The sequence below is a fragment of the Asterias amurensis genome, chromosome 4 (genome assembly GCF_032118995.1).
Source record: "Asterias amurensis chromosome 4, ASM3211899v1".
Classification (NCBI taxonomy): Eukaryota; Metazoa; Echinodermata; class Asteroidea; order Forcipulatida; family Asteriidae; genus Asterias; species Asterias amurensis.
This window is the reverse complement of record NC_092651.1, coordinates 23,307,111-23,320,187: the sequence shown is the minus strand read 5'-3', so window position 1 is coordinate 23,320,187 and position 13,077 is coordinate 23,307,111. Positions and strand designations below refer to the sequence as shown.

The window sequence follows — 13,077 nt, the reverse complement described above, 5'->3', positions numbered from 1 at the left end:
TGCTGGATTCAACACTTTCAAAGTGTAGTCACTCACTGAACTCATGCAAGTGTTGGATTCAACTCTTTAGTTTTTAGAGTGTATAGTACTCTTAAAAAGTCCAGTATATCAGTTTAGTAGCCTGGTTCATACTTCCTGCGAATGCGAATGCAAAGCGAATTTTGATGTTGACCACAGGGCATTTGTTGCGAATTATTGAGGTCAAATTTTGTATCTCATTCGATTCGCAGGCTTAAGAATGAAGGCTAGGGCCTAATTTGTAACTTGTTGTATGTTTTATCACTAGTAACCGTTCTGACAGAAATAAAACCGATGCAGATGAACAGCCCGTCTACCAAGATGTTACAGGTTGGTTTTTGTATGTTGTGAAGGAGACCCATAATACTGGTACAGAAATGTGTACACATAAAATGTGTCTCAAAGATATCCAGGACGGGTTTTTGTATAAAAAAATTGTGAAATCCCTCTGTTGGTAAGAGCCTTTAAATAACTTGAAGTTAAAGGTATTATACAGAATTGGTCAAGCGGACACAATAGTCGTAGGCAGTGTTCATATTTTGGGCAATCAACCATAATTACATGAAGAAAAAAAATTGTGAGAGACATGAAAAAAATCATGTGAGAGACATGAAAAAATGAGTGACAACCCATGTTAAATTGTCATAATGTGACATTTTCCTGTAATATTTGGCTGTAACAACCCTAATCAACAGTTGCATTTTTAGTTAGGGTTTACAGTTTTTTTAAATGTTTGTGAATATTTCCTCTAAAATGAAGTCATATTAAAATATGACTTCATTTTAGAGGAAATATTCACAGAAAAAACATTGCTCTGATCTAAATTTCACAATACAAGCTTTCAAGTGTAACTCTTTAGCCTCCCAACTATAAGCACACACTCATCCGTTACTTTAATTGCCAATGCTTTGTGGGCAACATGGATGTCCCTTTTAGATTATTGTATTTCATGGTTGCTGTGCTCTTGTAAACTTCAAATGGAATGTGCGCAGTTAAATCAAATAAATAATGTTATTCAGTACACAACATTTGCTCATGTAATCGAAAGATCACACTGTCTTTGTGCGGTAGCCTTAGATGGGTCTTTTGCAGGATTTCTTGTTTAAAGCGCCGCCATCTTTGACAGGTCCACCCTCACAGTTTCATCAGTCTGATTATACATGTTTCTCCATTGCATTCAGAGTTTTGCCTAGTGCCCCAACACCACAGGGACTACTCACACTTTTACCTGCCAAATCTTCGGAAGTTCCCTGGCTGAAAGTCTTGTCAGTAGGCCCTACTTCTTGATATTTCCATCTCATTTGAAGCTCCTTGTATCACTTGACACAACTAATAACTTTTCTTTAAAGATAACAGGCAGGTAAATCCGTTTCTTTTTGTACTCCAGAAATGGTGACAATCAACTCGGAGCAAGACAGCACAGCATATGCAAATATCCCAAATGCTCAAAAAGCTTTCCCGAGGAATAAGCTGCGTATTATGAGAGAGCTTGGACATGGTAACTTTGGTAAGGTTCTCCTTGCACAAGCCGAGGGAATCTTGGAAAGGTCAAAGGTTACAATGGTGGCTGTTAAAACATTGAAAGGTATGTTTATTATGTTAACTTTATATTATACCACATATAGCCACTTTCTCCTCTCTCTTTTGCCTACTATTTGTTTTCATAATTGGTTTCTCTTTTGTTAACCATGCTTTATTATTTCTATTTTAGTGGGATATGCATTTGTTGGTTTATTTATCATCGCAAAAACTCTTTTTGACTTTATCCTTAAAGATGTTTACCGGGAATTTCATTGAAAGGGAACTTTTTGCATTTGATTTCATCGTAGAGGAACATATAAAAGGGCATATCTCGAGTCTGCGGGCAATTTTTAATTACTTTCATAAAACTTCCTATTGAATGTTCTAATCTTGCGGTTTGGGGATGTTTTAGAAGCCGTTGGTGCATTTATACTTAAAATCCATACTTAAGATTTCGTGTTTGCCTACATTAACATAAATCCAAATTTCCAGATGGTGTACCGGCAACTGAAAAGGGTGGCTTAGTAAGTGAATTGGAGTTAATGAAGAAGTTACCTGAACATTGCCATGTTGTGAAACTTCTCGGCTACTGCATAGAAGAAGGTAACAGTCAAATCACATAACCTACGTATTTTTTCCTACAATATAAACTATTTTTTGAAAGAATATTTTTGTTTGGAACAGTCACTAGGAGTTACATAAACTTATGAACTGTAATGTTTCCTTACAGTTTCATTTGCATTGTGCTTCCATTTAAAATAAAGGTTTTTGAAGAAAGTACAAACAAATTACGGTATTATTTATAACAACCATGTAAAATAGACAATTAAAGGAACACATTGCCTTGGATCGGTCGGGTTGGTCTTTGAAAGGGGTTGTAACCGTTTGTTATAAAATACATATGGTTAGAAAGATGATTTAAAAGTAGAATACAATGATCCACACAAATTTGCCTCGAAATTGCTTGGTTTTCCTTTTACTTTGCGAACTAACACGGTCGGCCATTTATGGGAGTCAAAAATTTGACTCCCATAAATGGCCGACGCTGTTAGTCGACGAGGTAAAGGGAAACCACGCAATTTTAAGTGATACGTGTGTGGATCAATATATTCTATATTTAGAATATCTTTCTAATCATATGCATTTTATAACAAATGGTTACAAACGCTTTTCATAGGACCAACTCGACCGATCCAGGGCAACGTGTTCCTTTAAAGTGATCCAAGTGATTTTAGACAGTGCCAATTGTAAACAAAAATATCAACTTCAATTTACAAACAACACTAATAATCATCATGTGTTCGATTTGTTTATCTAAAGATCCTCCATACATCATTGTTGAGTATCTATCTCGAGGTAACCTGAAAGATCTACTGAAAGACAGTCGCAGTAAAGAAGGGCGTGTCGTCTATGGAAACCTACACGGCGTCAGTAAGTCACTTACATCCAGAGACCTTATGAAGTTTGCAAGTAACGTGGCTGATGGTATGACGTTTATATCATCCCAACAAGTGAGTTAAACAAATTGTAATTTATCTTTTAGTATTAAGTTTTACACACTACAGGTCCCAAAAGCACATCAATTATTGCAGCTTTATTTTCGTGGACGCCAACAATAAACCATGACATTTTATGCATTCGGTATGCGACCATACCATGTGGGTAACTACTTCATATAGAAAGATATGTTCTTCTGGGAACTTGTCTTGCTTTATATTCTACTACTGCGGAGTTATTTTTGGAATTCGGGAGATATCTCAATTCTGAAAAGAACTGTCCAGGCCCCAATTTCATAGAGCTCCTTGCACAAAAAGTAGCAAAGCATAATAACAAAACTCTGCTTACCAGAATAAGGTTACCAGCTATCATGTTGCATGTACAATTATGTCTTTGTACTCTGCTCATTTCTGCTTAGCAGCAGACAATTGTTAGGTAATATTTTCTGGATTAGGAGCTGTTTGAAATTAGGCCCTGCTTTTTAAGTACTACCTGCATGGGCGCAAGGTAAAAAGTCGGCCTGACTACTTTTGCTTTAGTGCACATTAACCAGCAGTCAATTTCACGAAACGCTAGGATTAATCCTATCTTGAGTTAAGACGCGTAACCCGTCCTAACTTAGGATGAGTTCAATGCGTCCTAACGTCTTTGGATACGGAACAACTCGTCCTTGGTCCTAAGATCAATCCCGAGTCTAAGTTAGGAAGAGTTTGGTGAAATCGATGGCTGGGGACTTCTCATTATTATTTTCACTGTCACGGAATGAGTTCTTTTAAATAAAGTTGGTCTCAACGTTTCGACTAGTTTGCTCTCTGTTGTTGTCATGGGAGTAGAATATAAAGCAAGACCAGTTCTCAAAAAAACCTGGCAAGTAGATACATACATGGTGTTAGAAGTAGCTCACCATATGCCTTACCTCAAATCCCATAATGTAATTTGTGCTTGTTAAAAAAAAAAACCAATGCATTAATTCTGAATTCTATTTACCCAGTGCATCCACCGAGACCTGGCTGCCCGTAATATCCTCGTAGCTGAAGACATGACTTGCAAGGTGTCTGATTTCGGACTCGCTCGAGATGTTATGAACATCAGGGTGTATGAAAGACAGTCAGATGTAAGCATAAATGGGGTATTTAAAAGCATGGTGTACTTTTTGTAGTCAATCATGACACTTGACCAAGGCACTTTATCCTAATTGCTTTTCTCCACCCAGGATGGGTACCGGCGAGAGCTGGAGAGTAACTTGAGATGGACTGGCATCCTGTCCATTGGGAATAGAGATATTCTCAGTCGTTTAATACCAAGGAAACCGGTTATATATACTATTAGCCATGTTGGTTGGGGACAGACTTTACAAGAAATTGTTTGTAAAAATCAATGTCATATGTAAAGCTGAAAAAGGGTTTGGTGTTAATTTTCTAAAACAGTTTAGTTTTGATATCTACAGGGCTGTTTGCCGCTTCGCTGGATGGCAATGGAGTCAGTACTTGATGACGTGTACACAACAAAGAGTGACGTATGGTCCTATGGGATTCTTCTTTGGGAAATTGTTACCCTTGGTAGGTATGGTTTCTTAAGTATAGGCCTATATATTTTTTTTGTAGATAAAGGTAATATGATAAGGTAACTATTTTCCCACATCATTTAATATTCTGTTATTTAATTGTTGTTGCACTTGTGTTTCTATTTAAAAGAACAACTTATGGAATAGCAGCTGAGGACTGAGATAACTGGTGATGAATTTTTTTTACAGGTGCCCGACCGTATCCCGCCATGAGTGCCAAGACGATGATCAAAGAGCTTCAGAATGGATATCGTATGCCCAAACCAAGCCACTGTCAAGAAGAATTGTAAGTTATCTTCTCTAAGAATGTTGACAATTTGTTAATCCCAAAAAGGTGCTACATAATTGGGTCTCAGAATTCATAACTTTATGACCTATTTTTCTGAACAAATGTATACTCCTTGCCTTGAGATTTTGGTATATGATAATATAATGGACCAAAGCGAGTGTCAGGCGCATTAAAAGTTCGTGCGTGGTTTGTAACTGAGTGTGTTGCTTTTTATGACACAATGGCCTATTTTCACAAAATTGTTTTAACAATTTTATGAAATTTTATTGTTTTAACAATTTTATTGTTTTCTGCTTAAAAGCAGAAAATACTTCTTGAAAATTGTCTTTGCTAAACAAAAGATGATCGAGTGGAACACCTATCACAAAATTATGACTGGCAGCCAATTATTTGACTAATTTTTGTGGCGTGTTTTGGCCTTGCGGTTGAGAGCAGTAGTGCTTTCTGCTCTACAGCCAGGCTCTTTCTGATTGATGATACCCAAGCCTACATTCGTATGGACTGTGATGGGGGGCGTAACCCTGTTTCAGCCATAGGAGTATAGGTTGCAACGGCCCCTGCAAGAACAAGACAATTGTAGCCCACACCTTGAAGTGGCCTTCAGGCCTAATGTGTGTCTGGCGAGTTTTGCATAAAATAAAAAAAAAGTGAAAGCTTCAATCATTTCTGTTAAACAATATTTGTCTGTGCTTAGCAAGTTTCTGTGCTAACAGGTTTTATGGCCCAGATTATAAAAGATGCATAGATTTTAGGCTGAACCACACTTGGGGGTAAAAGGTCAAATGTAGACAATACTGGCCAATTAAATTATAACAACATAGTTTACCTATAAAAATGTACAATCAATAGGGACAACAGACACACAAATATTTAAACCATTAAAAAAAGCAATAACACCAGATTCATTATGTTTCTTGGCAACTCTATATTTAACCATTTCCAGGTACCAAGTTATGCAGAAATGTTGGAAAGAAGATCCAGCGGTTCGACCAGCATTTAAGATGATCTCTCAAGAATTGAAAAAACTGGAAAACGCAGGAAAGGTAAAATACAAAAAAATACTTTTGTATTAAATTACTTTGTCATAGCATAGAGCTAGGACCTAGCTCTATATGGTCATAGCGGGTGGGTTTTAAAAGGGGGACTCCAGTTGCTGAGGAAATATCAACTTGGGTTTCTGAAAAAAGTACCTTACAGCTAAACGCAACACCGTATCAATGAATATTGTATACAACTTTTGTCACTATTTTGCCTTTACAGGATTGTATCTCTGTCGAAGTCTACAAAGAGGGTGTATATGAGGTCACAATCCCAGACGATCAATCAGAAAAGGTCTAGTCAGTCTCGTCAAGGTTCACGGTTCATTTTATTTTCCACAATATCAACAAATTAAAGACATTATCACTCAAGATTTAAAGACAACAGTAAGATATATAAAGAGGAAAGTAAATATGATACCGCAGAGGGATCCATTTAAGAAGCAGAGCTTGTAGGCAATGGTCCCTAAAGACATGCATTTGCAAAAGGTCTTTGGCCGAGGCGAGAACAAAAATATTAAGCTTACTGTTCTGGATCTGGATATATATTCCCATCGCTCTTATCAGAGCCAAGCGAGAAGAGAGAAGACAATTAAGACGTTTCAGTTTAAGATGTGGATGGGATGAAAATGCATTGGAATGCGCCGTATTTTTGATACGCGATAAGTAATGCACAGTTTTAATGGACATTCTGTCACTTTTGTTGTGCCGTATTATAGTTTAAACTTGCTTTAGAGGTTGATTATAATGGCTCCGTTAAAGGTCTTATTGTCCATGGTGGATATGATGTGCGTGTTAATGTGTTTCACTCTTTAATAACTGTTTGGTATTAATCAAAGACGGTATGAATGAATATACCCACAAAAGTGATACAAAATGTTTAACAGCGCCCTCACTGTCAAAAATACGGCGCATTGTTCCAAGAAACCCATGGAGTCAAGTAGTGATTATGGACTGCTTTGGGTTATAAAAATGTTTGTTATGAAAATAAATGAATTAGTTTTACTCCTTTTGATTCCATTGTAAAGTGCCTAAGAGCCTTTAGAGAATTTTTGCTACATAAATGTAGTGTAACTATGTTAGAGTTGTATTGATATTCCATCAAAGTTGAATAACATCTTTTTTTAAGTGTTTTAACTGATTGTCAAATTGTAGGAAGTTTTAAAAGGGTTTTGGTACTTTTCGTACAACGCAATACACAACTTCCACATATTTAAATTAAAACTTACACCGCTTTAAAATAATGATGGTGGAAAGCTTCCCTTAAATTATTACATGCCGAGGTGCTATAGTTTTTGAGAAATTAGTAAAACAATTTCACAAAAACAGTTTTCGTCTCAAATTAGCACAGACAACGGATTTACCCGACTTTCCTGAAAACAATGCTCTGTAATTTTCACTTTTACCTCAATTTATATTATTTAGGATTGAACAAAGAAAAATTGACTAGAGCGGGATTTGAATCAACGACCTCCGGTTTAACGTGTCGGCGCTCTACCAACTGAGCTATCTAGCCCAATGTTGGTGTCTGCCGCTTCCCAGGTTGTATCGTTACCCGGGTGTGATCCCTGGCTACACGGCAGTTTGCGGTTTAATGGCTTCTGACAGGCACTCACCGAACAAAGATATTGACTAAATAGGGAGACCACCAACATAGGGCTAGATAGCTCAGTTGGTAGAGCGCCGGCACGTTAAACCGGAGGTCGTTGTTCAATCCTAAATCATTTAAATATTTACCCAGTCAGTTTCCCTTGTGGTTTATTATTTGAAATCAATTTATATTACATACATTTTCATTTGCAGTGAGTAGGGATTCATGTCATGGCCAAAAACTTGATCTACAAAAGGTACAAAAACCTGAAGAAAAAAACATTGCATTTAAAATACTTGTCCCAATCTGCAATCAAAGGGGATTTGTCTTGTATTTTTTTTACGATTGTTGACATCCCCACTATTTCCAGATGAGTAGTTTTTGTTTGTTTGTGTTTTTGGGGAGGGGTGTTGTATTATTACATGTCTGTCAATTTACAAATCCATATTACTTAGTTCAGCAGCCTTATTGCACTGTATTGAATATTTTACTCAGATAAAATACAATTTGTATTGCAATAATTGATCATTAATAGTTGATCTTACAATAGTTCCTCACAAGAAACCGCAGCTACAAAAAACACACACACCTGTAGATATACAGCTACATTTTTTTGGTAAAATCATGCAAAATGCGCGACACCGTTTTTGAGGTCAATTCCGTGCACTTTGACTCCTAAAACGGGGACAGGGTTAAAGGTGCGTCATGGGGGGGGGGGGGGGTGTCAATGGATTGCGCACAACTCTCAAGTCAATGATAGCCACGCGTGCACGTTTCATCAACCAATTGAAGGGGTCTAAGACTTTTGTGCTTTAACATACTCAGTAGCTATCCCACTATGCATGTGGTCTCGTTTTATGTCACAAAGTAGTGATTTAAGGTTATTTTAGAAGCTTATAATCAATAAAACAGGTGCAAATATGAGGGATATTGGAATTTCTGTATGATTGAAGAAGTCAACTATTGTGGTTTTTAAGTTTCAGAGAAGAAACAGTTAACATCAACCAAAACACACTCCTATAAAATGAGATTGTCAGTAGACCAATCGGATTGATGGTTTTTGGGCGGATTCAACCAATTTGCACCCACGTTCTTCCTCATGCGATTCTTCTCTATGAGCATTGAACAAACAGTAAAGCAGGAGCCGAGCGGAGCCTTCTCCAATCTTCTCCTCCAGATTCTGTCCCCCATATGAAAAACAAGAGGCCTGAAGGAGGATGTTTCAAAGGAGGATGTCTCAAAAGAGGGCGCTATCAGATGTAGTTAATAAATTCCGGGGGGGGGGGGGGTGGGGCAGAATCTCCTACCACACCAGGTTTTGTTCAACCCACTTCCTTTGGTTTTCCTCATTCTTCCCACAGATCCTAAGTGCATTCTTTCATCAAGATTGGGGGTGACATACAAAACAATACTATTTGAACTAATTGAAATCTACCCTTTAAACCACAAGTAATAACCCACATGGAAAACTGATTGGGTAAATTTTAAATAGTTTGGGGTTGAACAGAGGAAAAAAGAAACAAGAGTGGGACTTGAACCAGGTTGTATCGTAAACTTGGACGTGATCCCAGTCTACACGGCAATTACAGGTTGAATGGCTTCCGACTGGCAACCACAAACATAGGGAGACCACCAATAAAGAAGCTCAGTTGGTAGAGCACCTACATGTAAATACAGAAGTTTCAGGTTCAAATCCAGCTATAATAAACTTTTTAAACCTAGAAACTGTTTTGATGTAACAGGCCATTAGACAACAAGACAGCTGCAAAGTTTCCCCTTAAACCAAGCTTTTAATTTCTCATAGCTCTTCCGTATATCATACATAAACTAGGTGCTACATGGTGCTAACCAGTGTAAACCCTTTACAGTTATTGATCAAAAAGTAATAGCAATACAATAATATGTCATAACAAGAATCACATTCATTAAAATCAATCATTTTTAGTATGCTTGTATTGTACATGTATATCCCAAGCAGGTTTGAAATGGTCACATTTTCCAGAAAACAGGTTGAACATTTTTATACAATGAAGAGGAGAGCCCAGTCCTTGAAGTGCACCACCGAGTGACAGACATTGCCGCTATTGCCCTGATCTTGGCCTTGGTGCCCCTTCCCATGGAAGTAGCCATTTGCAAAATTACTTTGGTCTTGCCCTCTCAAAGATTACATTCCAGGCATGAGAAACTCACTCCTTTTTAATTTGATTACATGTATATACAACTTAAAATCAAACGGTATAACATCTTTGTTGGCATTAGGGTTTAAAGCCATTAACAAACTATCGTAAAAAAAGACAGTAACTTTCTGAAAAAAATTGGGGCTTGTAATTTGGAAACAAATAACAAGACTTCATAGCATGAGCCAACAACATGTAGCTGCTTAACAGCGAATTAATGCTTTGTTTTTGGTTTTCATTTAAAAGCTCTGCTAAACAAAATAAATGGAAAAAGCACTTAACCTTTTTGGTGCTTACTGATGAATGATGTAACAATGAAAATCCATTGTGTAAGCTGATGGCATAATTTACCAATACTGTTTGTGCTTTAAAAAAAAATCGTTCAGTAAGCAGACAAATTTGCTTACCAGCTCTATGATCTTTGGCTTAGGATACTAGCAGGCAGGGTTGTAGCTAGACCAATTTCAGTGGTGGGCAATAAATCAAATTAGGAAGTCTACCGATGACAAGGGGATCAGCAAAATTATGTTATGCTACCAAGAGAAAGTTTATTGGCCTTTTTGTGTTCTTTCTCTGTCACATTTGATTCTCTTCATCGTTAGTTGTTTCTCAGATCAATGCAAAACGGACAATATTTGAAATCTATGCTGAGCAGCATAATGTATTTTTCTCAGAGTGCTGGGCAAAAATTGTGAGTCCTGGGCAGGCCCGCCCACCGTGGCTACAACACTGCTAGCAGGAGTATGCAAGATTTTCAGTATCATCACTTTGTAAGTTGACGTTCTTGGATAACAATGATAATACCAATGGCCAACAAAATGAGATTATACTTTTCAGGCATATCAGCTGATCAAAATCTCGTCTAGTCTACATATAATGTTTATGTGCAGAGAGAGTAACAAATATTAAGCAAAATACATCCAGACATGGTACCTGACCCTTGAAATAAAAATAAGAACACTTTAAAAAGTAAAAGTGATCTACAATATCGGGGTGTTGACCTGATCTTGAAGGCAATTTTAATGATCTTCTTGATTTGCAGAAGGCAACCAGGGTCCAACTTCACCGCTCTGCTTACTGCGAAAAATCTGCGTTACAGCAATAGAATTATGGGGGTTTTTTTCAAACAGCGCGCAACAACTTAGTTCTGCGGTTAGAAGAACTTTTGAGTGTTAATGAAATTGGGCTCAGATCAACAAACAAAAATAATAACAAAACTTGTCTATGTACATGTCAAAGAATAATTAAGTTTAACAATTTCAGTTATTTCACCAAGGAGTATCATTGTTTACCAATGAGATACTGTAAGGCAGACCTGATGCTTCAAGGCGGTAACAATGGGCCGGATAAATAAAAACTAGCAATTACTTATCAAGTTAAAGGTCCAGCATTAGCAAGAAGACTGGAAAGTAAAAGATCAGGCATGAACATTTTGCTCGCGGGATTACCTTTCACTCATATAAATAAAAACGACAGTTTACTAACATACTGTAGCAATTACTTGTATTTTTACAAGCTACTGCATGAGGAGCTTGAGATTTTACTTAAACAAAAGTGTTGCATATATGGCTCGGTATCGCGTCAGTATTGAAGGGTTATTTTTCCCTTGGCCTAATAATCCAACTATAAATGTTACTTATAAATTTGTTGCGTGCTTTAATTGCTCTAAAAGAACCAATCTCTGGAGCTCTGGCGTGGAGAGGCTAGCTGTTTCCTCATATAGCCACTGCCGCCATCAAAAACTTGACTAAGTGGAAACTGCCCCGCCTGCATTTCAGTTAATCGCTATTGATCAGCGAGTCCATGCCTCTATTGTTATACTCCTGAATACCCCGCTATTGTGCTTTTCTCCGACCACTTACTAATCCGTTCAAGTAAATGGTGTTTTTCCAGTAAAAGGTTATTTATAGAGATTTGAGCAAATTCTCATGCCTGATCTTAAACTTATCGACATTTTGTTAATGCTGGCCTTTATACGGCCCAGTATCTTGTGAAACTATCAGGTAATAGTAAAATGTCGGTTTTATTTACATCTCAATAAGAAGAGTCCCTCAAGCATTGATTTTACCTATACTAGTTCGACCAATTACTTGCAATATTAAGGCTTACTTTTATTTATAAGGATTTAAGCAAAAGACTAGTAAATCAGCTGGGTTTGGTCTTTTTTTGTGGGGGGGGGGGTTACTTCTAGAAACTATAAGGCTCCCCCGTGAGCCTTATCGGGGTCTAATATTTTGGGCCTCCTTAACGCTATATGCTTTTCAAATCAGCGTTGATAGGTGAAAGTTTTAAGACTGTTAGCCACCCATAACTGAAGTTTTTTTTTGTACTACATTACCAAAACTTTCCCCACATACTCAATATGCATTCATAATGCTTGCATTTCCTATTTGTTGAGTGAAATTTAAAAACATCATCAAAAAATAAAGCATTGAGCATATTGAGAAGTCAAAAAACGTGCGATGCGCCAGAAAAACAACAGTGAGTACCGAGCAGAAAATTTCATTTTTTGAAGATGTTTTTGAATTTAACTCTACAAAAAGGAAATAGTATACACAAGCATCATGAATGTTAGCCCTGGTCAGTGCCACTGCAACGGAGGAGTCCAACCTGGGCTACATGAATGTATATCGAGTGTGTTGGATAAGTTTTGGTTGTGTAGTAATAATAATAATAATAATAACCCGTTTTTATATAGCGCTTTTCACACCCGGAGGGCGTCCCAAAGCGCTTCACATTATTAACCCTGGTCACTGGGCCTTAATTCACTCCTTAAACCATCTCAGCTCCCTGGTGGGGAGTATGCAGCCGGCCTGTGCAACATTAATATGCGCTACTCGGCTAAATCAATCACAAGAACCATCTCTGCCCTCACAGGTACCCATTTACTGGGTGGAGAGAAGCAATTATAGTTAAGTGTCTTGCTCAGGGACACAAGTTTCACGACCGGGATTCGAACCCACACTCTGCTGAACAGAAGCATCAGAGCTCGAGTTCGGTGCTCTTATCTGCTCGGCCACGATAGTAAAAATTCAAAGGAAACTTCAGTTATATTAATGGCTAACGGTCGTAAAACTTTCATCTATCAACACCGATTTCAAAAACGTATAGCGTTAAGGAGGCCCAAAATATTAGACCCCTATAATAAGGCTCACGGGGAGCCTTATTATATCAATTCAAAGTTTCTAGAACTTGTGAAGTACCAGTGCCCCCAGTCACCAGTGGAGACAATGGGCAGAACAAAAAATACTAATATAAATCTATCTATCACTATCACTTTAGTCTCCCTTTGCACTACTAAAACTCACAAAATAAACTCACTAAAAAAGTAAGATTCACAGTCGAACTTCTCTCCCTTGCTGCTGCATGCAGCTATAGTCGTC

The 13,077-nt window shown here is 37.6% G+C and overlaps 2 protein-coding genes across 3 annotated transcripts in view; one reads left to right on the top strand and one right to left on the bottom strand.

Moving 5' to 3' along the window:
• Positions 1 to 8,214, top strand: part of LOC139936364 (uncharacterized) — a 43,915-nt gene extending 35,701 nt beyond the window's left edge. For both annotated transcript variants that reach the window (XM_071931173.1, XM_071931172.1), the window contains 9 exons: positions 287 to 348; positions 1,406 to 1,603; positions 2,032 to 2,142; positions 2,860 to 3,050; positions 4,028 to 4,150; positions 4,484 to 4,595; positions 4,790 to 4,886; positions 5,833 to 5,932; positions 6,150 to 8,214. In XM_071931173.1, coding sequence (XP_071787274.1) covers positions 287 to 348; positions 1,406 to 1,603; positions 2,032 to 2,142; positions 2,860 to 3,050; positions 4,028 to 4,150; positions 4,484 to 4,595; positions 4,790 to 4,886; positions 5,833 to 5,932; positions 6,150 to 6,227 — 1,072 coding nt within the window. In that variant the 3' untranslated portion in view covers positions 6,228 to 8,214. The remainder of the gene's footprint in view (positions 1 to 286; positions 349 to 1,405; positions 1,604 to 2,031; positions 2,143 to 2,859; positions 3,051 to 4,027; positions 4,151 to 4,483; positions 4,596 to 4,789; positions 4,887 to 5,832; positions 5,933 to 6,149) is intronic.
• Positions 1 to 13,061, bottom strand: part of LOC139936042 (uncharacterized) — a 57,470-nt gene extending 44,409 nt beyond the window's left edge. Inside the window, exon 1 of the mRNA XM_071930753.1 lies at positions 13,016 to 13,061. The gene's annotated coding sequence lies outside the window, so the exon portion shown is untranslated. The remainder of the gene's footprint in view (positions 1 to 13,015) is intronic.
• Positions 13,062 to 13,077: the final 16 nt, after the last annotated feature.